This window comes from Passer domesticus, chromosome 4 (genome assembly GCF_036417665.1).
Source record: "Passer domesticus isolate bPasDom1 chromosome 4, bPasDom1.hap1, whole genome shotgun sequence".
NCBI lineage: Eukaryota > Metazoa > Chordata > Aves > Passeriformes > Passeridae > Passer > Passer domesticus.
In genome coordinates this window covers 13,151,106-13,174,716 of record NC_087477.1, presented here as the reverse complement: position 1 = coordinate 13,174,716, position 23,611 = coordinate 13,151,106, and the positions used below count along the sequence as shown (strand labels likewise).

At 45.0% G+C, this 23,611-nt stretch overlaps 1 protein-coding gene and 2 long non-coding RNA genes across 21 annotated transcripts in view; 1 reads left to right on the top strand and 2 right to left on the bottom strand.

The window, feature by feature from the left end:
* Window positions 1–2,857, bottom strand: part of CAMK2D (calcium/calmodulin dependent protein kinase II delta) — a 121,492-nt gene extending 118,635 nt beyond the window's left edge. For 9 of the 18 annotated variants that reach the window (XM_064416037.1, XM_064416042.1, XM_064416047.1 and 6 more), the window contains exons 1-3: window positions 2,709–2,856; window positions 2,180–2,438; window positions 1,424–1,518 (exon numbers count right to left, since the gene is read on the bottom strand). In XM_064416037.1, the coding sequence (XP_064272107.1) occupies window positions 1,424–1,518; window positions 2,180–2,244 (160 nt within the window). In that variant the 5' untranslated portion in view covers window positions 2,245–2,438; window positions 2,709–2,856. Of the gene's footprint in view, window positions 1–491; window positions 516–1,423; window positions 1,519–2,179; window positions 2,439–2,708 lie in introns of those variants that run through there. The other 9 variants (XM_064416040.1, XM_064416039.1, XM_064416038.1 and 6 more) reach the window with 2 other exon arrangements.
* A 971-nt stretch (window positions 2,858–3,828) lies between these two features.
* LOC135298488 (uncharacterized) lies at window positions 3,829–9,528 on the top strand. Its single transcript, XR_010360502.1, has 3 exons — window positions 3,829–5,030; window positions 5,922–7,808; window positions 8,448–9,528. It is a non-coding gene; the product is annotated as an uncharacterized LOC135298488 (long non-coding RNA).
* Window positions 6,993–23,611, bottom strand: part of LOC135298486 (uncharacterized) — a 32,024-nt gene continuing 15,405 nt past the window's right edge. The window contains exons 4-10 of one of the 2 annotated variants that reach the window (XR_010360499.1): window positions 22,815–22,933; window positions 22,624–22,702; window positions 21,457–21,597; window positions 14,621–14,740; window positions 9,502–12,476; window positions 9,075–9,157; window positions 6,993–7,840 (exon numbers count right to left, since the gene is read on the bottom strand). This is a non-coding gene — a long non-coding RNA (uncharacterized LOC135298486). The remainder of the gene's footprint in view (window positions 7,841–9,074; window positions 9,158–9,501; window positions 12,477–14,620; window positions 14,741–21,456; window positions 21,598–22,623; window positions 22,703–22,814; window positions 22,934–23,611) is intronic. The other variant, XR_010360500.1, reaches the window with a different exon arrangement.

The following is a 23,611-nucleotide window of genomic DNA, read 5'->3' as shown; positions in this document are numbered from 1 at the left end:
CCCATCACACACAGAACCCATGGCATATTGGTAACCTGGCACATGTTCCCCACCTGTTCCCAGTAACCTGATGATGACCTTGTTATGGCTTCTCACATTGAAAATTACTCAGATCTATGAAATTACACCGAGCGTGGTGTTTTATTTTAAGCATCAAAATTCAACAGATCACAGTGTGCTAAATAATAATAAAATACCATCTGTTTAAAGCAAACTCATGAAAATATTTACCTCAAGTATTATAAATTGCTTAACTTACCTTCAAGCCTATAACTGTACCAAAAAAAAGGAATTTAAGTAACCTTTCAAGAATAAAGGAAAAATAATCTTGCAGTAAGAGTGAAGAGTTAAATTCAGCGAAAGGTAAGTTTTCACACAACTCTCACCAGACTCCAGTAACAACCATTGAAAGACGTTTATCAGAGAGCAGTTTGTTATCAGAACTTGCCATGTCTTATGTTTAAGCTTACTGACTTCAGGCTGCCGTTTACCTGCAGCGATTCTTTGGGCCAGAAGCAGAGCAGCCACGAGCACGTTTAGGTTCTGGCAATGTTTACTCACTGCCGCGTTCTTCACAAATTGCCATAAAAACACAGAAAACGCTAAGGGAGAGCGATCCCTAATCCCCGAGTCCCGGCCACAGGCACTCCAGCTGGGAATTAGCGAGCAATTGACACGGCACCGCTAAGACTCCCTTTGCACAACAACAGCCCACACCGTGTGTATATTTACCTACAATGTATCATAACAACGCGGCCGCTGCTGCTGACAAGCCGCTGGAAACGCACATCAGAGGCAAGGCAGAAACAAGCCGTGCAGCAGCCTTGTAACAGTAGCACTCCTCGCCGCTTCAGCACAGCGACTTGCTCCGCAACAGCTAGCTCAAAAACCACATTTTTTTCTTCGTCATAATTTCCTTCTCACAAAAAAGTTTAATCTGAGATAAAAGTACATCTTCCCTCATTCACTCATAGTCAGATAGGCCCTAATGTTCATGTTTAAATGCAACGGGAACACAGAATCCAGTGAAGCTGTAAATGTTTAAAATAAAATCTGTAATGGAAACTTGTTATTGACCATCCTCCCAGGAAAAAAAAAAAAGCTTGCAAAATGCTTCTGAAGCAAATTATTTATATTAAATAAGAAAACACTGCATTATGTTAAACTTTAGGTTTTGAACATCTTTTCTTGAAATTATTTACAGCAACCTCTGACTTCTGTGCAGTCAATCCATGACACATTTAACACAGGAAAAAACCCCAGACATCAAGGAAAAAAATTCAAACCCAGGACATAATAATTAAAACAGTATTAAAAAAATCTGTTAAAATACTCAGCTATTTTTATCATTTCCTAATGCTCAGCACATGAGCACACGAAACAGGGAGGAGGCACCACAAACACCAGATTAAAATATACCCACCCCTAGCTGAAAGCTTTTTGGTGTTGATAATTTTGGCAGCGTACTCTTGTCCTGTGGTGATTTTCATACACCTCCTCACGACGGAGAACGCCCCTCTGGAAACCAAAACCGGGTAAAGTGTCAGTCCAACTGAAACACTCCACTGCCATTACCAGCTAACGGGCAGCACGGAGGGGTGTGATGTCGGCAGAATTAAAAAAAAAAAAAAAAAAAAAAAGGGATTTTCTGGTTTTCTGTCAGGGACGGTCAGCATTGATTTTATTCAGCTGAACAGTGAACTCCGCGGGGTAGAAGCCGTGTGACCAATCCCGCTAGCTGGGGCGGAGGGCGGGCGGGTTTCCACTGTGTCCATGCCGGCACACCGCGGGGGGACACAGGGCGGCGGTGGCCGGGTCCCCCTCAGCGGTGACACCGGGGGGGCGACACCCAACATGGCGCTCGGGGCTGCGCCTCCCGCCCCGCCGCTGGGGGGCGCCCGCCGCGCCCCGACACCCCTCACAACCCGAGACCCCCGCCCCGCGGCAACCTGAGAGCTGAAAATAACAATAAATAATAAATAGTAATAAATAGCGGCACGGGGGGGTTGAGGGCAGCTCCCCGCCACCCGCCCAGAGCCCCTGGCCGCCCCGGGGTCGTATGGCTGGAGCCCGGGCGCTCCCGCGGGGCTCTCGGCAGCGGTGAGGGCGCGGCTGCCCCCAGGGCTCACGCACCGACCCCCGCAGCCCCCGGTGCCTTCACTCCCCGTTCCGTCCTTACTTTCCGAGCTCCTCGAAGAGCTGGTACTCGTCGGTGAAGCGTGTGCAGGTGGTCGAGGCCATCATGAGGACGGGCGGCCGCCGGTGACTCCGGCGGCCGTGGACGGCGAGGCGGGGACGGCGGAGGGGCTGCGAGGCGAGGCGAGGTGAGGCGAGGCTCCGCGCCGGCTTCTTCTCCTCCTCTTCCCCGCCACCGCCTCCTCTGGTGACGGCGTTGCCTCCGCGCCCTCCTCCGGTCTTCCCTCTCCCCTCCCCTCACCCTTTAGGGAAGCAAACAAACAAATATTTAAATAAATAAGTAAGTAAATAAAAAAATAAATACGTATCCTCCTCGCTCCCTCACGCCCGCCAGGGAAAGCTAGGGGCAAAAGGGAAAGCAAAACCGGGGCGGGGGGCGAGGCTCTCCCTCCCCTCCCGCTCTCCCCGGCCTCAGCGCCTCAGCCCGTCCGCCGATGCCGTGCCTCCCCCTAGCGACCCCGGCCCGCGACTCCCTGCCGTCGGGGACGGGGCGACACCCACGGGAGACTCACACGGGCGGTCGGAACACGGGAAGCACCGGCGCCCCGTCCCCCCGGAGCGAACGCCGACCTTTCCCCGGGCGCTGCCCCGGGACGGCGGCGGGAGGCGCCCTGAGGGAAGCGGATGCACCTGCGCGCGCTCCCCCCCACACCCCCGCCCCGCTCCTCAGTGGCCGCCCGTGACGTCACGCCTCGCCCGGGCGCGAGGGAGGGCGCGCGGCGGCGGCGCGGGAAGCGCGTGCGGGCGCGCTCGCGGGCGCGGGGCCGTGACGGCGCGGGGGCGCCCGGCGCGCGCGGGGAGGGGAAGGGGCACTCCGCACCGGGCACCGCGTGACGTCACAGCAGCTCCGGCCGCGAGCGCGGGGACGGACACGCACCCCGGGCACCTCGTGACGTCACGGCCGCCCCGGCCGCGTGCCGTGGGAAAGGAGGGCGGGGGGGGGGGGGGCACACGCGCACCGCGCGTGCGCCGGGTCGCGACCGCCACGGCGGAGGGGGGGGGGGGGAGCTGGGCCTGAGGGACGGGACCCCTCACAGAGCTAGAGACACACAGACAGAGCTACACACAGAGTTACACACACACACACACAGAGCTACACACACACAGAGTTACACACAGACAGAGTTACACAGACAGAGCTACACACAGAGTTACACACACACACACACAGAGCTACACACACAGAGCTACACACACACAGAGCTACACACACAGACAGAGCTACACACAGACAGAGTTACACAGACAGAGCTACACACAGAGTTACACACAGAGCTACGTGCACAGAGCTCCGCACACACAGCTCTGCACACACACACGCACAGAGCCCCGCACACACACAGTGCCCTGCACACACACACACACACACACACACACACACACACACACACACACACACACACAGTGCCCTGCACACACACACACACACAGAGCCCCGCACACACAGAGCCCCGGCGGCCCAGCCCGGCGTTCCCCCCGCCGGTTCGGGCTGTGGCCGTGCGTGCTGCGCAGAGCGCCGGGAAGGACACGGGACACGGGACACGAGGGCAGTGTCACAGCAAACTGCTGCCGCGGTCTCCTCCACAGAACCGCCGGTATCTTGAGCTGGAAGGGACCCACAAGGATTGTCAAAGTCCAGCTCCTGGCCCTGCACAGGACCGCCCCCAAATCCCACCCTGTGCCTTGTCCCAATTCTCCCTGAGCCGTGGCAGCCTTGGGGCTGTGACCACGGAATGGGGGTCGCCAGGCCACCTGAAGGGCATTTGATCCTTTTTGATAAACCTGAATTGCTTTTGTTACTTTCTGACCAACTAAGTGTGGTGAGCCAAGCGAAGAATTGGATGCACACCTGCGCAGAGCACAAGCAGCAGCCTGGTTACAAGCAGAGCTCCACTACAAAAGGCAGCCTGGAGCATCTCCACCCTCATTTTAAGTGAGAAGACAGACCAAACACACCCACAAAGCGCTTTACTTTAAACCTCTGGAGCTTCCAGAATCAGCATCCAGAGCTGTGGTCTCATATGAAGAGTTAAAACCTGCCAAGCCTTCCCAAAAGGAACATGAATGTAGGACAGGAATGCCAGAGCCTACACAGGAAGGCAGTTTTCCTCCAGGTGAGGCAGCTGTGCCTTGCACAAACACGCTGAATTCGTGACATAAAGGCGGCAGCAAAGGGACTTTGGAACTCACGAGCAAGTCCAAAGCATTTACTCCAGCAGTTCCTCTCCGGGGAACGCTCCGTGCAGCACAGGGAGGCTGGAGGAGGTTTCCATTCACAGCGGCAAGAATGGATGCGCTCCCACCTGCGAGAAGGGAATGCGCACTGCAAGCACCCCAACAGCAGCGCATTTCCAAACCCCTCACACAAACAAGTCACACGGAGCTGGGACACCTGCATAGGAACACCCTCAGCAGTGCTGAACCCCTGCGTGGGCTGGTGGTTGCATTTCAGGGGAGCTGTCTGCCAGGTTCCTCATCCAGAAGTACACAGTCACGAGAAAATGAAACATATTCCCCTGGCACTACATCACTTTTTCCCTCATGGTATATTCTGGAAACAAGGATTTGGACCAAGTATCTGCTACTGCTGTGCCATACAGTTATTCTTTAATTTAAAAAAATATTCAGAAGAAAATATTAAATTCAATTTTAATTCCCTTTCTTGTTGATGTTTTTGTGGGTTTTTTAAAGTCATTATAAGGATGAGTGATCCAAACGGAGATTTTTCTTTTAAAAATCCTTTTTTTCTGTTTCACATTTCCCAAGCAGAAAAAAGACAAGAAGGGGCCAAGGAGTTCCTCGAGAAATTTCAAGCATGAATTTTATCACAGGAGGTAAGTAAAGAAAGTATTTGTTTACAAGATTGATATCACAGGACTAGATGAATTTCTGCAAGAGAAACACTAGGGAACTGATGAGTAGCTTGGAAACACTTCAGCTGAGAGGGTTTTATCCCTTAAAACAATCATGTCTTAATTGTAGCTCCCTCTTGAGCTGAAGAAAACCTTAATTTGTAGCTGTCATTTAAACATTTGGTACATTCCCCGAATTCCTCCTGAGAAGACCAATGCAGGCAGGATGGCAGCCAAGGATCCAGTCCATGAGGAGAAATTCTAAACGCTGGGTAGATCTTCAGGTTTCCATTAAGGCCACAGAAACAATTTATCTGCTGTTGAAGATCTCAACAACGAACGAAAAAAAAGCTTCAAAGCCATCCCAGGGCACATTTTTCCTCTCCAAAAGGTTTTCAAGAGAGCAGTTCAAGCCTGTAAGAAACTGAAGTCGTTCACTTAAAGTTCCTGAAGTTTAACAAAATGCTACAGATAAGTGGAATGAATTATACATTCAACTTTATACTGAAACATTTATTGTGGCAAAGGAAATTGTACTTATTTCAAGAGTTGGCTATTCAGCGAGGTCTTTGCTTTGTATGGCTTTAGACAGCTGAAGTGAGGTTTTCATTTTATTTCTGACCTTGCAAATACAGATTTTCAATTTTCTTACATTTTGCAGGAGTCACAAGAGCTTCCAAGAGGTCATTTGTGTGTACTGCTCCTTATGAGGGCTGCTAGGAATAATGGATGTTTCACTTGTGAACAAGCGCAACAGCCTCTTACAGCAGAGGCCTTGGCAGGAAATGCCCAGAACACCTGAGGAATCTGGGTTTAGATAAATACTCACTTTATGAGCAGATGGTCTTTAACACAAATCTTGGTCCTCCCCAGGGCTGCACATATTCCTGGAGAAAAGCACTTGGGGAAACCAATGGACAACACGAGGAGTCAGAGGTACATCACTGCGGTAAAGCAATGGAAAGACCAAAAATGTCTGTGGAAACCAGGAAAGATGTAAGAGCAGGGTAAAAAAAGAGGATCAACTGGGAGAAATCACACAGAAAATACGTGGGTTTGCAGTTCATTGCAACAGCTGGAGCTGGAGGGACAGATTTACGTCAGTGTGGAATTCTCTGCTGTAGCACATGGTGCACCTCTCTTATTTCCTCACTGGAGCTGCTGGACTTTGATCAATAAAGCTTCTGGAGGGCAGCAGGACAGGTGACATCGTGCCAGGGACTCACTCCCTCCTTTCCAAGAGATGAGGATGGCCTAAAGCCTGTCCCAAGGCCTTCTGCTGGAGCAGCTCCCTCACCACCACCTCCCAAGCAGTGCTGACTCCAGAAGCTGCTGCCGGTCCCAGGCTTGCCGGGCCTCTGGTGGACTCTGGAGATCCATGGTGGAGCTGCTGCACCTGCCCCAGGGCTTGCTGCCTCCCCCTGGAGAAGCTCTCACTGCTGCTGTCCCACCATGTGTGAGTCAGCGCTCAGAGAAGTAGGTCCTTGAAGGTTCCCCAAAAGAAAGGAATTATTTGTCCGTGAGTGACAGTCCTGGCAAGCACCTTGCTGCCCGAGCAGGGCAGTGTGTGTGCTCTCTCTGCTGCTGGAGCACTCCTAGGTGGGATTAATTTACTCCTCAGTGAACCAGAAGGAGGTTGGCAGAATAACTGATTTGATAGCTCAGTGATTCTGTCACGCTCTTGCTATGCAGGAGACCAAACGTTCTCTCTGGCCTAAAAAAGCATCACTCCTGACAGGCTGGGAGGCATTGCTGGCCACTTAACTCCTGCCTCTGGAAGCACCAGAGGGAGAAAGAAATGAAAAATTAATGCCTGATTTTTTCTCTTTCTGTGCGGGACAAGGACAAAAATATAGGCTGGAGCAAAAGAGGTTTTCATTTGTTTGCCCTGGAAAGAAACAAGGAATGCTCTGATAGGATTCAAATTTCAAGTTTCATCTCAGAATTTTAAAGAATACATTTTTCTTCTCTTTTTTTTTTTTTAGTTTGAAGTATTCTTAATTAAGAATACACCTTTAAAATAATGCTTTTGAAGAGAGTGATTTCTTTTTAATGCACTTGTCCTGGTTATTTTGAGCTGAGTAAATTTTAATGAATTCTTAGCAAACAAAATATTCCATTGTTTACACAGTTCTTTTTACAAGCAATTAGAGTCAGTAACACTCCATGAATAAGACCTTTTGCTACTGGCTTTCATAACATGGATTTGAAATATAAACATTACTAAAAAAAAAATATTTCAAGCTGTGAATTAAATGTTTCCTGGGGCCTGGAGTAACCTGGTCTATGGAAGGTGTCCCTGCCCATGGCAGGAGTTTGGAATGAGATGAGCTTTGAGATCCCCTCCAACCCAAACCATTCTGTGATTCCATGATTCTACGATTTCTGGAAGTTTGAGCACCAGTCTTGAACCCTGTATGATTGGCTGACTCAGAAAGGATAAACGCTTCTCCTTCCAGAGTTCCCAGGGGTTTGTTACTTTTGGTTCAGTGGTGATAGACTCTGGGAAATATGTGCATTTCTCTGGCCTGGTAGGACCCATTTTAATATTACCTTGCCACATAAACCCAAGAGAAAGATCTGCATGTGGAAAAGCCGGCTGTGACAGCCTCAATATCATCAAGGTGAGGAACTAAGTGTGATCTTGGCTGACAAACTCCACAGAGGCTGCCAGGGCTGCAAGGGAAGCAGGAAACACAGGAGCCCACACTGGCATGCCAGCACTGAAATTGTGCCCAGTCTTCCTTCTGAATGCTTTTGGTGAGTACTTTGTAAACATTTCCAGGCATTTCCTAAAAAAAAAATGGGAGAGGTGACTCCAAGTAATTTGACCTACCACATGTTTTAGATTCAGAGCATCCTTTCAATGAAGGAAGCTGAAAAAGGAAATTGATAAGAACAGCCCCTGCTTCCCAAACACAGGCATTCCCAGCACTGGAGATGAAAAGGCTTTCCAAGAGGAGGGAGCAGTAACAGAGTTAACCAGAACTGATAAAGAGGGAGGCTGGAATTTGATAGGGGAAATAAGTCACTGTTGAGATTTTAGAAGTAGAGGAACATGGTCTGGGGGGTGAGTGAAGGGAAATATGTTAATGACAAAAGTTTGGACAGAGTGAACTGAAAACAAAAGATTTGGTCACAAAAGGGGAAGTTCTTAAAGAAACCAGTGCATATGAGACACTGTCGACTACAAAGAAGCTGAGTTTTAAAAAAAACCACAATTGTGAGACTGTGGAGGTTTTAAAGCTAAGTAGAGGAGAAATGCAGCAGCTGGTTTGGTGACCCAGACAGCAGGGAGTGCTCATGGCAAGAATAAAACAGACATAAGAATAAGGATATGCACAACTTCCAGACCATGTCCCTAATCACAGTACCTACTTGTCTTTTCAATTTCTACAGGGATAGTGACTCCAACACTTCCCTGGGTAACCTGTGCCAGGGATGGACAACCTTTTCCATGAAGAAATTTTCCTAATATTCAACCTAAACCTCCTCTGGTGCAACCTGAAGCCGTTTCTTGTTGTCCTGTCTCTTGTTCCCCCTGCTTCCATGGTGCCAAGGGCTGCTGTAATGAGCTCTACCATTCTCATTTTAGCAAGCAAATTAAAGAGGATTCCATCAGTTCTCTGCCTACATCCTCCCCAGACACACACGAAGGGCAAGGTGTTTGCTTCTGGCTTACATTTGGGTCAGGTGAGCAACAGAAATACCGTGACCTCCACTTGACAGAAACTCCTTTCCCATCCTTATTTCTATCTAGAATTTTTTTTTTTTATTCTGAACTACAGGGAGGTCTTTCCATTTATTAAAAAGAAAAAACACCTGGTAGAATCCAGAGGAAACAAAAACATGGTATTTCCTGGATAATATCCCTGTAGAGAAGTAGCTTCTCTGTTTCTCCGTTAGAGAACCATTTGCCAGAGATCAATTAAAGTGAGGTTGGGACAAAGAATGAAATATCAATCCAGCAGGAAATGGTATCAGATATTAGCAGACAATAGACACACATTAGTTACATGCACTCACCAACAAGATGGCTTGGGTTGCCTTATCTTGGGAAAAACAAGGATCAGCAGGATACACAGGGAATTGTAGTAAATGTACCATCACTGCAGGAAGGCAATGCAAAGGGTGCAAAAAACACTATCACAGAGGGAAAAAATTATACCAGACACAGGAAAATATTATTCCCATATTGAAATATAGTTTAAAGGACATTTCAAAGTATTTTAAGGGTTTTTAAATATAAGCAACAGTTAAAGATTTATACAGGGTTTAAAGGGTTTTAGAAATCACAAAGGCACACATTTATACCAGTGTAAATTCAGAATAAGTGAGAATTAAGCAATCATAGGATTAATTTTGAACTCTGTCCTCCAGTGAGATGGGTGACCAAGTTTATATTCTATGGGATCCCTTCAGCACCCCCACAACAGAAACAAGGAAAAGTTACCACTCTGGTGAGCTGCTTGGTGCCTCCTGCTGCTCCCACACGTGAGGCTACAGAAGAGCAGTAACAACACCAGCAAGCTGTACTACCAGTGAAAACATGCACCGAGGAGAAAACTCCTTTCAGCTCATGTGTAGGAGTGGGGAAGCTTGCTGATGTTATTTTAGGAGAAGATCCTTCTATTATTTGCCACATGGTAATTCCAAAATATCCTAATGAAGTAAATAGTGTCTAGATGTATTTCTGCACATATATACACACACACACATATATATGTCACACATACATATATATATATACACACACACATAAAATGGACAAGAGATTCTTCATCTTGATAATTAGCTGGATAAATGTGGGAGCCATCTGGACCACCCAATTTCCAGTCTTTTTCGTTTCAACACTCGCTGAACCCTAAATTATCACAGCTTTTTAGGCATGCTGGCTGCAATTACCATGGTGCTGGGACATTGTGCATCCAGTCCTTGTGAGCCCTTTGCCAGCCTCCTCTGGGCACTTCATTAATGAGGGAACTAAGTGGAGTTTTCTTTTATTGGAATAAAACCTTCCTAATCTATCATGCTGGATAAACCAGGGGGTTTATCATTACCTAGACAAAGTAAAGTGACAAGCAGTGGAAAATAACTCTGCAGAGCTGAGTGTAATATCTGCGCCCAGTTTCCTGAAATGTAAGGTGACTCAGCTGGAGGCAAATTCCACGGGCTTCTCTGCACAAGGATGAGGATGTGTGTTTGTAAACAGACAGATGAAGTGTTCTTTGGATGGTCTGTGGGCTCCTTCTGGAGTGACAGCCTTGATCTCCCCCAGCACCAAAAGATTATGGATAACACTGACCAAAAACAACCGCTGGCACAGTGTTGATTTCACTGGACAGGCATTTTCATTTCTATGTATATTACAACACTGTACATAAAACTACAAACCTCTGTAGGGATCCTTCTTGCAGGCTCTGAATGCTGCTGTGTTTGGTGTCTCCAGAGGAGAAGCACCTGACGAGCAGGGCACAGTCGCTGGGTTTCATCAGGAGGAGCAGCTCCCAGGGCTGTAAATTGCATCAGTGATGCCCAGCCTTCAGAGTAACTAGGGACAGAGCCACTCCAAAGGGCCACCCTGGATAAAAGCTTCCCTCCTAATGCACTGCAATCTTCTCTCCTTCTGTATAGCAGGGAACAAAATGTCATCCCTACCCGTCCCTCTCTCTCTCTCTTTTTTTTTTTTTAAGTTACTTTAAAAATGTCAAACTGTATAGGTTACCTATTGTCACTTACAAGAGTAAAGATTCATGCCTCATCCTTGTGCACAATTTGTACCAGAGTGGGTCACACAGGCATTTCTGGTCCTTCTTTCTCCTTAAAATATGTTCTGTCTGTGCTCATTCAAAGCACAACTTTTAAAATTAAAGAAATAGTTTCTGAGACTTCACAAGTTGCAGAAACAGGTCGCTTGGAGGATTTTTGTCCGCATTTGCAGGGCAGGTATTAGAGAAAGTTACTTTGAAGTATCCCTTTGAACAGCAGATCTGTGGTATGATTCGCTTCCAGCTCACTTCTGCTGGAATTCAGAGAAACAAATTGATTTTTTCCCCCTTTTTAATTCTATTTGAGTTTTGAAACACTGGTAATTATTCAGCCTTTATGTCATGTCATGCACTGCTAACCCTGGGTTTGTTTGGGGGTTTTACTGTTGTTTTTAGCAAACAGAAGGTGTCAAACCCAAACTAGGTTTCATAACAAAGCCATTACATAACTGCCCAATTAGCAGCTCGTTCAGTGCTATTAATAGCAGCTCCACATCCAACCCGCTCTGTGTAGTGCTACAGTAACTGGCAAGAGGAGGCTTCTCATTAGTTATTCATTCTCAGAGGAGAATAAATGAACTTGGTGGAGATTTATGAGATGCAGAGTAACGTGCTGTTTATTAGCTGCCAGGCTGCTGCTCTCTGTTTTTCCTGACTCCCAGGAGAGGTTCAGCCCTGAGAACCATCCCTTCAAGCCTCTGTGGACATCCTGTGTGCATCCCAGACAGAGACACAGCTCCCACCAAGGTGGGCTCAAAGCCAGGAACCTCTTGGAGTCTTTTTCTTCGGCACAGTGTCTGTAATTTGGTGTCACCTTCCACTGACTGATACTCTAATTAATTCTCCAGTGGCAGTGATGTTTCACCCCACAGCTGGCTGCCCTGGCCCTCCATTTCAGCTGCTCTGGGCTGGGTGCTGGTCATGCTGTGACCACTTGAACACAAATTCCCACAGCAGTCTGAACAGTCTTTTCAAAGACTTTTTTTTTTACTGGAGTTTTGACCATTTTAAGCCACTTAGGCTGCTGACCACATAATCTGATCCAGAACTTCTTGTAACTTTCTGCACAATACTTTTCTTTACTTCCAAAGAGAGATCAGATCTGATTTCTATTTTTAAAATAGGCTACTTTAAGTGTTGCAGCATGTGAGCTGGTTTGATCTTGCATTCCTCTGTTCCTGAACTCCAACATAGAAATTTGTGAAGAGATTTTCCATGGCCTGATGACAGCCTTACATTCTTTACCACAGTGACTTCCTTTTGTATTTGATCTCTCACCTGATAAAAACATGGGTCAAATCTCTTTCTATATGTATCTACAGATGTTTCTAAAACAATTTCTTCTCCTGAGGTTCATATTCTCTTCTCCTTGGGTGCCTCCATTGCTCCTGAATCCCAGACTGGTTAAGGTTTTACCTCTCTTCACTGTATCATGCTTCCCATCAGCTGCTGTCAATGGGAATACCAGAGGCTCTTGCACTCCTTTCCCCTAGGCACAAGTTGCTTCAGAACCAAGGATTTACTTCCATCAGTAAAAAATGAGCTGTATAATTAAAGGGTCTGACTGAATATTGATTCAGGTCTCCGTTCCTGCATTGTTTCCTTGTTGACATAGTTGTCCTTCAGCCCTCAGTACTTGTCCTACAGCTGTATGTCCTCCCTGGAGAAAAAAAAAAAGCCCAAGAGGAAAGAGATTTCCAGAGCCACCTACGTGGGTTAGCTAAAGTAGAAAAAGAACAGGCACATTCCTTCATGGGCTTGTTGAATCACATACTGCAAATCCCCTACCATGGTTTTCCTTTGGTTTGTCATTTCGTTTCTTCTTCCTATCCATGTTCTCACTTTTCTCTCCTACCACAAACTATTCAATCAGCAATGTAAAATGTACAACTGGAATGCAAAAACATGAAGTGTAAACACTTTTTTTCCCTGTGCCTACACAATCACTGGTATTCTGCATAAGTATAATCATAAATACTTTTATTTTATTAGCATATTGTGAATATACTTATTTTTTATGTTCACATATTAAACATCCATTTCAGTGAGACTCATTATATATTTTTTTCATTCTTACATATTTTTATACCTTCAGGATATACAAAGAGCCCCACCTGCTCAAGTACAATGATGGTGCTATTTACAACCCAGGTGGTCTCACCATCTTTTCCATTTGTGGCTAATTCAGCATGAAGAAAGTCTTGGGTTGCTGGTGGGAAAGTGGAAAAGAAATGATTGGACTTGAGATTCCAGCATTTTTGTTCTTTCACACTGAAAAGGAAGCATGTTGTTTCATACTGCAGTGTGTGAGAATGTGCAAGTGTACAAATGGCAGCTGGAAAACTGATATTCCCATTAAAGGAATGCTACATTTTGGTTTGTATAGGAGACCAAGCTTACTTGGGGCACAAAATTACTTCTCTGCCTTCCTCCAGAATGGAACTAAATGCTGCTCCAGGGCCTGAAATTCCTGCCCACTGTATTTCTGTGTGCTCGATTTCAGAACTAGGTAGAAAACAGCAATCAAGTTTTCTTTCTGAAAACACTTTCAAAGATATTGCCTTGGTTTTGACAAATTTTATAGAAAAATGGGGAAAAAAACCTAAGTTAAAATCAAAGGAAGATTTGAGTTATAGTTTTTCAAAACTCAGTAAGACATTCAGAACTGGAACAGGCTGAACATCTCTGAATCCTGCCTGAGCTTCAAAAGAGACATTGCAGGGATTGCATTAAATTAGGCTGCTGTTCTCCCACTTTGCTGAAAAAATGAGTGTCCTTTCTGTGTAGAATAACTGGGTAGGACAAGCTTTAAGAATGGCTGGCAAAGGACTTGGCATAGAAAAGCAGGCTTCCCCTCCAACCACAGGAACCAGTTCACCTTTGGTGTGGCTCTGTCAACTGAAATCCTTACAGAAAATTACTGTGACCTATTTTGTTTCATAGCAAACGTGGCTCTGATGCTCAGATAAAGATTCCTGTACTTCCTGAGTGCTCAAAGCTACTTACATGGGAGAAGATTGCTTGGTAAGTAAGGATTTGTAGGATCCAACGAGCCTAAGAGCATAAGAAACATGGGGCTGTCAAATCACCAGCCCCTCCAGCCCCAGTCTCTGACAGCAGAAGGAAATGCCAAGCAGGAGGAAATTGTACCCTTAGGGCAGTGAGGCCCTGGCACAGGCTGCCCAGAGAAGCTGTGCCTGCCCCTGGATGCCTGGAAGTGTCCAAGGGCAGGCTGGACGGGGCTCGGAGCAGCCTGCTCTATGAAAGGTGACCCTGCTGATGGCAAGGGTGGGAACAAGCTGAGCTGTCCCTCCAGCCCCAAGCAGTCTGTGGTTCCATGTGCACAGAAAGGCCTGGCTCGCCCTCCCCAAACCCCTCCCTACACAGTGGGCTGTGTGCCAGACCCCACTGCTGGGCTCCTCAGTGAAGCTGCAGCTGCTGGGCTCTCCCCCAGCCCCCAGCAGCAGCAGGGCAGCACCGTGTCCTGCACGTCCCAAAGGCTCCACAGGAGCTTCCCGGGACTCCTAGCTCTGGCTTTATGGGATCTGTACACAGCAGCAATACAACTCAGACACAATCAAAAAAAATCAAACCATTCAAGCAGCTTTTCATCTGACAAACCTCTAAGTGAAGGATTAATATGCCCTGAGAGATTCAGAGAGATAAAAGCTTTGTGTTTAGTTCAACAGCCCTGCCAAAGGGTTCACAAAGCTGTTTCCCAAGCGTCAAAATACAGCCCTCATCTGCATTTGCAATTTAGCATCCCTGGAAGTATAAACAACAACAGCTCATGTATAAACTCACCCTTCATCTATCATCGACAGAAAAATGAGTTGATCTGTGATGTAAGGTTTCTTCTTCACATCAGGTTGTGGAGACAGGATTCTGGTTGTGTTGTTTCTCTCATCACCTTCCCAATCTCAGCTGAAAAATAAGAAGACATCTACTTGACCTTGAAGCCTCTGATAAGAGGAAAAGGTATTTTCTAGATGATTAAAGTGAAGTGGTTCTACACAGTTCTCTGCTCTACCTACAGTCCAGGTTTACTCATTTCTTTTCAAAGCAAAAAAAAAAGATTAAAAATATTAAAATTACCAAGTACCATTAATGTACCAGGGTTTTACCAATTGTGCCAGTTTTGGAGTGCCCCTAGAAATATTACAAGTTTCTGGTGTGAAAAAGACACTTAGTTGAGACATTTTCTCATAGTGTATTTTTCTTAACAAGCACGGTTGAGTATCCGTCCCAAACATCTTTCCTCAGTACAGCACATTTGCTCTGCCATTCAGACTCTTTTTTTTTTTTAAGGTGGATGAATATGTTTAATAACTGAACCCCTGGTAATGGAATTATCTCGTGTGTCTCTATAAAAGGGAAGCATATGCTTTTATACAAATTATTTGTAAGCAAATGCCACAGTTGAAGTTATGAGCATTAGAAATAATGCCTGTCAGCTGAAATCTTTCTCAAGTTGAAAATTGAGGTTACACTAAGCTAAGTGAATGGAATAACAAGGAACTGGGGAGATTCAAGGTAGAAATACCTCCCCATTTGCATAATGACTGAACAGGAGGCGAGCTGCTCAAGAAATGAATGCTGAGACACGAGCAGCTGCTCTTCTCCAGTTCTCAGCGTGCCCAAGGTGCTGGCCCAGCTCAGAGGTGCCTGCAGGCAGAGTGCTGGGCTGGTGTGTGCAGGGGGACAGGCACGGGCACCTGCTGAGCCCCTGGCAGCGTGTCAGTGCTGCCAGCAGCTGATGAGCTCACCCCAAGAAGCTGCTGGCTTAGGGGAGCCTGGGCTCACCCTGCCTGGCATTAATTGCTGGCTTTCCAGCCAGCCCTTCTGGACAGGTTACCTGAGAGCCTGGCAACTACCTGAGGATCATGAAAACTGAAGAGGCTGTTCAGGAAAATAGCAATAGGGAATGAAAGGGCTCCACAAGCAGACCCTGGACCAGAGAAGATGTCTTTGCTCGCTGCCCCGTCTTGAATTAATTTACAAATGCATGTGCCTAACTGAGCATTTGCTAGTTCACTTCTTTTTAAACAGATTGATAGGAACAGAAAGGGTTGAATCTATGAAACTGCAATGTGAATGACAACACTTGAGGCAACAGAAAATCTCAGCAAGGAATTTACGAGCTACTTGGTTTTCTTTCCCATTTTTTTTTTTTACTCGATTCCTTTGCAGGTCAGCCTGCCCACGGGCCTTGTCTTTGTTGTAGGCATACAGGAATTGAACATATAGGACCAGAAGGATGTTTCTGGGCCATATCAGCCATCTGGGCATCTTCCCCTCTCACCTTCCTCTGCTAATCAGATTAAAATTCTACTCCAAGCCAATACAACATTATCAGTTAGAAAACTTTGCTTTGTAGCCAGCCCACACATACCCATTTTCAGCTTGGAGTCATTTGTTCAGCTCCACTGTTATCCTTTAATTTCCATTAAGCTTGTCCCCAAATGCTGTTAATAGAATTTCTGTGTTCAGAGTGCAGCTGCATCCTCTCTCAGTCATTGGTTTTGGGCTCTGATCAGAAGACAGGTTTTTCTTTCCCTGTCATCCTTGAATGGCTGCTCAGAGCTGTTCAGATCAGGCTGTTCCATCCCCCTGGCAGCTTTCCAGATTGGATTTTCTCTTTTTTAAATATGGTAAAGACCAATTCTATGCATTACTTAAAATTACATGTCTAAATCAGATTGTAATTATTATTTGGGGGACATCTTATCAGCCCTTCTCTATGCCTGTTTAAAATTGAAAAAAAAATACTATATCTACTGTGATAAATTATGGCACCACAAGTCCCATTTAACCATCATCTGAGCAAGACAAAGTCAAGCCCATCTCTTAACAGTTGTTTCCAAGTGATAAGGAAACTAGATGCTCAGACATCCAACTAGAGACAGCCAAGATTTAACTGGGATTTTGTCCAAAAGAAGAGACTCCCTCCCTGTCCATGAGAGAAGAGAAAGTTTGGGTTGGAACACTGGTTGAGTAGAGTACACCAGATTTTTGATTCATCAATATTTTCCCTCTTACCTGTGCTCATTTGTATACAGTGATAGAAGTAATTTGTTTCTGTGGGAAAGAGTTGTGTTTCTGTCCTCACTGTGTTTTTAACAATGCATTCTACCTAGTGTATTTTGCATTAGCCAACTTGCAGACCACTGCACTGCACACACATTGCACATACATACACTGATCAATACCATACTGCTCTATTTCCTAACAAATCATTTCTTAAAAACAGTCTAAGAATTCTCTGTGCAGCTCACAAAGGCTCCAAATCCCATTTTTCCCCTGACTTTAGCAGCACATTACTGTGTTTCCAGGGGAGATAGATATGAGTTACCACATCAGATTGTGCAGTAATAGCTGTCCAGGGATTTACAACCTTTGCTATCTTCTTGTTACAAAGAATCCTGCCAAACATGAGCTTTTCTTTCAGGAAAAACAATTAGCCATGCACAATGAAGTCATGAATTATTGTCATTTTGGAACTTCTCCGAAGTTTTGGCAGGGCTGCTCTGGAGACCCATATAACCTCTCCTGATGGTTGGCACCCCATAAACATCAGGGTCAAGAGCAATCTCTGCTTATAATTGTCCAAAGGAATTAATTTTGGCTCCTTTCATGATGTCACTGGCACTGTGAAAAACAATTGCCGAGGTTAAAATGTCTCTGGGTGACCTGTCTTGCAGTAAAATTGCCGTGAAATTGCTTACTCACAGTCACCACAATCCCCCAGGGCTGCTATCTGTGACCTGCCCACTGCCCGATTGCAACTATTAGTCTGGGAGGTTGGATGGTTCAGGGAAGATTAAGAGAAATTCTCTGCATTGGTCTCAGATTGAGAGGAGAAATGCCACTTCTTCATTTAGAGATGGATCAGTGGAAATCACTTTCAAATACTACTGACTATTCCTGAGGTGAAAACAATTGTTAGTTCCTTGCAGCAACAGAGATTTCTTATTTAAAATGAACATAATTGTTCAGAAATAACTCCCAAATTACCACCTCATTTCCCTTCCCCAAAAAGGTACTAAATGTGATCAGTGTGCTCACACAGGGAAACAAATAAATGGTAGAAAATTAGTTCAATGCACATATCAACTAATGGGAGTTCTGAAGCCAGTGAAGAGATGCACAAGCCCAGTTTGCTTCCCTGGCTGGGCTTCAGGATCCTAATAGAAATCCTCCCCGTCCCACAGGAAAAGAAGAAATCCAGAAGTGCCCCACTGGCTGTGTAAAAAGTTTTAAGGCATCTTGGATAGTTCTCATGATATGGTGAGCCAAGGTTACACTGGTAGGGAGACCCTTGAACTGACAGAGAATGAAAAAGTAAAAACAGGAAAGAGAAGGCAAAAATAACTTAGCAGGAGTCAAGGAGGCAAGAGAAACATCGAGGAGCTGCTTAACAAAAGGGAAGATGCAATTTAATTCTATTGCAGTGGGTAAATAAAACCACTTGGAATTTTATATTGGTTAGCCTGTATCCATCTAGGTTACCAGCACTTACATCTGGTGGTGTTCGGAGGTTGGTTTGGTTGATTTTGTTCTTTATAAATTAAATGTTAAATCACTGCTTGGAGCCAGAAGCAAATGGGTAAAAGGGAAGTAATATCAGTAAATATAAAAAAACGTGGGTAATCATGATGACAACAAACTGGACACTCACTGTCTTGAACAAAGCTCTACAAACTGAAGCACAAAAAGGAATTGACCCTCAGTTTCTTCAACAAGAACATCCCTGAGCACTAAATGGAGGAACAAGTAACTACCCGTAGCTTGATGGCAGCCTCAGGCCTCTACTGCTGAAACAGCCTCAGGATTTCTACAATTACAGAAGAGTCCCCAAACACAAGAAGCCATTTCCTGCACTAAATAACAGTATATTTTAGTTGGTGTTTAGGAGACAGTTCCACAAGCCAAAACCAATTTTAAAGAACATGAGGTGTGAGAGAAAATAGAATTAAACTGAAGGAAGTGACAATTGAGAACTTAATAAAAACCCTTTGAGTAGATGCCCCCAAAACCACAAGCTTGGGCTAAAAAAAAGAGAACTACAGGTTAAAAAGCAGCCTGGCTTTGAAGGAAATGAAAGCTACAGTACAGCAAGATAAATAATGCTGTTTTCATTTCCTTGCTCTGTTCAACAGCATTCCCTTCATTCCCAGGCACGGGCTAAGAGAAGAAGGAAAAGGTGACAGCAGTGACTATAAGTGAAAACTTGTACTTTAAAGAATGGAAAGCAAAAGGTGTGGAAAGATTCATTTGGCAAGCAGAGCTGAAACACTGAGAGCTTTTTAAATGTGCTTTGGGTCCCCATGCCGTCCATGGCAGCTTTGGAGCAGTTTGGGAAGGAGCAGCAGGAGCATCACTCACGCCACCCCAAAAGCACTTTGTATCAGGATTTTTGTGTTTGACAAGGTGTGAAGCTGTAAAGTGTCAAGGGCAGGTTGGATAAGAAGAAGCAAAGGACAGCTGCCTTGCTCTACTGAAAAGTAAAAATGAAAATGACATTTTGAATATAGAAAAGTATAGACAAATTCAGTAAATGCAGCTGTTGAGGAAAAAGGCTGAGAGCCTGTTACAAGCTTAGTAATGCCAATGATAGGTTTGAGAGTCTGGCAATTGGGTAAAGATGCTTCTTTGCTGGGTAAAATATTACAGCAATGCCACAGGGTGACCTTCAAATATGTTCTTTCCAGAGAGAGCTGTAAAGGACTTTCTGGTCTGCCAGTCTCAAGGACAAGCTTAGCAAGAACACACAGCATGCAGGGCTTGGCCCATCCTCCTTCCCCTTGCCCGAGTCAATGACACATAAATGAAATTGTGCTGCCACGTTCCCCTCGTCTCCTCTCACAGCCTTTCATCAAACAGGTATTTGAAAGAAGCATTTCCTTCCTCCGCCACCTGCTAACGCTGTCAGCCCAAGGTGAGAGCGGGTTCAGAGAGAGAAAAGCACGCAGTGGGATCCCAAGGCTGCCCATTCCTACAGAACCTGATGCTTTATTTCAGCAGCTCCTCTGGGTCCCACTCTTTCAAAGCTTTACGTTTCTTGCCAGCTCAGAGGCTCCAGTTTCAATGTTTTCTTTACGGTAACTCCTGGCTGCACCAAGCCAAAAGTACATATTTTTCAGCATAGATAAATCCCTTTCACTCACATCTGAGAATAAGACAGATACATGAGCATTCACTACATCTTACTATGAGCATGGACAGAAACAAGGCAACCAAGGCAATAAATTCCAGGAGAAAAGCTTCTCCCAGGTGACCAGCAGGAAGTAAATGAATAAAGGTACATATATTAGGCGAGGCAGGGTCCAGAGCAAGACATGTGTAGAAGGGAGGGAGAGAATAAATCTTTTCCTTATTCTCAGTGGAACTGTATTAATCTTGCCTCAATTAGGCTTTTCTTACCTATTCCCTTTCTCCAGTGGGCAAGCAAATAAAATCCATAGGAAGGACGGAAAGAGGAGAGCCACAGCTGAGGCAGAATGTTCCCTTTGGATGTCTGGAGAAGAACCACCTTCCATTTTCACTCCCACGGGGTACAGAGTGTATCTCATGTACAGAAACAGACACAGTCACCTCTTATGGCCAGGGGGCCTTCTGCACTCCTACACACAGAGAAATTCCTGTGCCCTAGGTGGGTGGGAAGTGGGGATTTGGAGGGGACCTTCACAGCATAACCTTCAGATGTGACAGTGTTGGGGCATGTTACTCATCTCCTATGAGCAACTGACACAGCATGCAGAAACAGACACAGAAATTATTCACAGCTTTCTTACCCAAAGGCTGTTCCTGTCTGTTGAAAGCACAATCTGCTGCAGTCAGCGAGATCTACCTCCTCTATTTCTGCCCCAAAAAAAAGTACATATCTCTTCATCTGCCTAGCTATCACCTTCTGATGTACCACAGCACCACAAATCCCTAAAACCAGCACTGGATTAACACAACATTGCCACCAGGTAGGACCCAGCCAGCACTTTCCTTCCTCATCCTCACACATCCCCAGGGGAAGCCTATGAGCACCCTGTCCCCAGCTATTCCTTTCTGTCTTGCTTGGCCATTCCCACAGCCCTTCCTCATCAGAGCTCTGCAGTGAGCCCAGACTTCTCTTCCTTCCTCACTGCCCTCCCACTGCACAGCAAAACTCCTTCCCAGGCACACCCCAGGCACATTCTGCACTTGTCCAGCTTTGGCTCAGAGCTTGAGCTCTTCTTGTGCTCCGTGTTTTGCCAGTGCCCAGCACAACAGGAGCTCCTGGGTGACCTTCCCGTGGTCCTTCCCTGTCCTTTGCTTACATAACACATATGACTCATCCATACGAAGTCGTCCGTAACATGCAACATCTGGGGCTGTTTTTGATTTTCTCCTTCCTCTGCGAATTTGTCAAGTCAGCTTTGGGATATTTTGTCTAAACTTGATCCTTATAACGTTGACGTAATTAGGATGGGAAATCCTTTCCAATTTCATCTTTTGGGGGATAATCCCATGTTGCTGTATGCTATTTCCTCATTGGATGTTTGTGTTAGGAGAACCCTCTCCTTCCTAGTTGTGTCTTCCATGTAGTTTTGGAACAGATAATCCCTGGGTCATTAACACTTTCTGTGGCCCTGTTGAGCTCCTCTTACCTTGTACTCCTCAGCAATTTTTTTTCCCCTCTGTACATTCCCTTGAAAGGTTTCTCCATCTGTTTGGTATTTGAATGCTCGGATGAGCCTCTGCTTCTTGGGGGATGTGGCCCCTTCCACATAGGGCATTATCTGTTTTGCCTTTAAAAATGTAAATTTGTAAATTTGAGGATAATGATTTATAGCCCAACTGCTCCTGATTCTCTCATTACTAGTCAAATAAGGACTTCTTCCAAATGTCAGATAACAGATGGTAAAGAGAAATTTTATTTCCAGTTCTTCCTAGACTAACATTTGAGGTAGCATGGAAAAAGGGAGGAGAGGGCGGAGCTGGACAGAGATTCTAAACATATTTGGTTTCAATCATGTAAAACCTTCTCCTATTTTGGCCAAAATTTCTTAGTTTCAAAACTTACTCAAAACTGACCAACTATTTACCACTCTATAAAGTTAATCTGTTTTTGTTTTTAAGATGCAGTAATGTCACAACAAATCTCTAAGTTTTAATAACAATAAAAAACCCAAACAAGCAACATTGTACCAAATGTATTTATGTTTTTCTTAGCAACAAATTACTGTTACTACAGTTGTAGCAAAGTGGAGATAAACAGCTGAAAAATGCCTATGGAATACTCTTCATAATCCAGGATTTGATGTAAAATCCAGAAACTTTAATATTAAACATTGAATCATGTAAAAGGCAACTAGTACTTGTATTACAGCTATACTAAAGGACACATATTTTTGTCTGTATGTTTTAGATTATTGCATGGCTAGTGATTCTTATCCATTGTGAAATCTTTATAACCAACTTCACAATTTTCAGTCTGTAACAAGATCTATTTTGATATTATTCGGAATTTTATTTCAAGATATACTGGGTAATTGTTAGTTACTGGCCATTTATTAATTTTTTTGACCTTGAAATTAGCTATATATTTTAAGGGAAATTAAAGTAATTAATTATGATAATACCCATAACAACCTGATCATATAGTGGAAGGTGTCTTAATGTACATACTTTTCTCTCACAAAAAAAAAAAAAAAGTATGTAGACAAAAAGAAGAAGAAAATTCTAAAGAAAGTCCTATGTGAGAAATGCACATTACTGAAATGTTAGGAGCCACAAGATTCCAAGAGTTAGGAGCCACAAGATTCCAAGAGTACCTGAAATTCCCTGGACAGCTGTGAACCAACACTGGCTCAATTGCTCATCTGCTTTTTCTGATGCATTTGCTGAGCTGTTCTGTTTAAGGAATAAGGAAAATATTTGATTTACTCTTGGAGTTAGTGCTGGAGATTTTAGTGTGTGGCCTCATTTTTACAGCAAACCTCTCTTGTGACTTCAAGGCACCCACCTTTGCCTGTTTCCAATGCATATCCCTCAGAAGGAAAGAAAATGTTCTGCCTCATTTTTGGGCAAACCACGGCACTATCTCCTTCCCATCAGTGTCAACGTCAATCCCTTCTTTGCTACCTGGATGGGAAAGATGTAAAATTTGTTACAGTAATTTAAACAACAGCAGCAATTTTTCAGCTTTGTCAGCTGCCTCAGCCCAAATGTCCCCTGTTTTCCACCAAACCCTTGTGCTCTCCCTGCATCCCTGACTGAGGCCGATGTCTTCCTCAAAACCTCAGCCAGCACCATTCCCCATCAGGAGAACTTCCTGACTTCACACAGGAATCCAAACACACGAGGCCCCTCACAAAGAGCAGTTGCAGCTGTAGTTTACTCATCCTTGCCCCACCTCAGCCTCCTGTGGGCATGGCAGGGCTCTTCAAAATCCAGATATTCCGTGGGTGGTGCTCGTGGCATCTCCCTGACGCAGACGAAAAGCTCTGGAGGAAAATCCAGCCCTGAACAACCATTTTATGTGATCCCCTTCTACAGAGTGGATCTGTGACTAAAAAGGGAATGATTTCCTGTTCTACTGAAGGCAGGCAAAACCAGCAGGATTGAATAAATTAAGTGAAACTGCCGTGAAATCCGTGGCCTGAATGGTCAGTGCACTGCTCTTGGTGACAACTGGGAATTCAGTTTCTAGCATTTGGCACATAACTGTGGAAGAGTCCTGGTGTTATCTGTTTTGTCAGTGTTTGTGGGCTGGGACAAAGCTGAAGACGAGGCAGAAAGCAGTGGGTAAATAAAGAGACA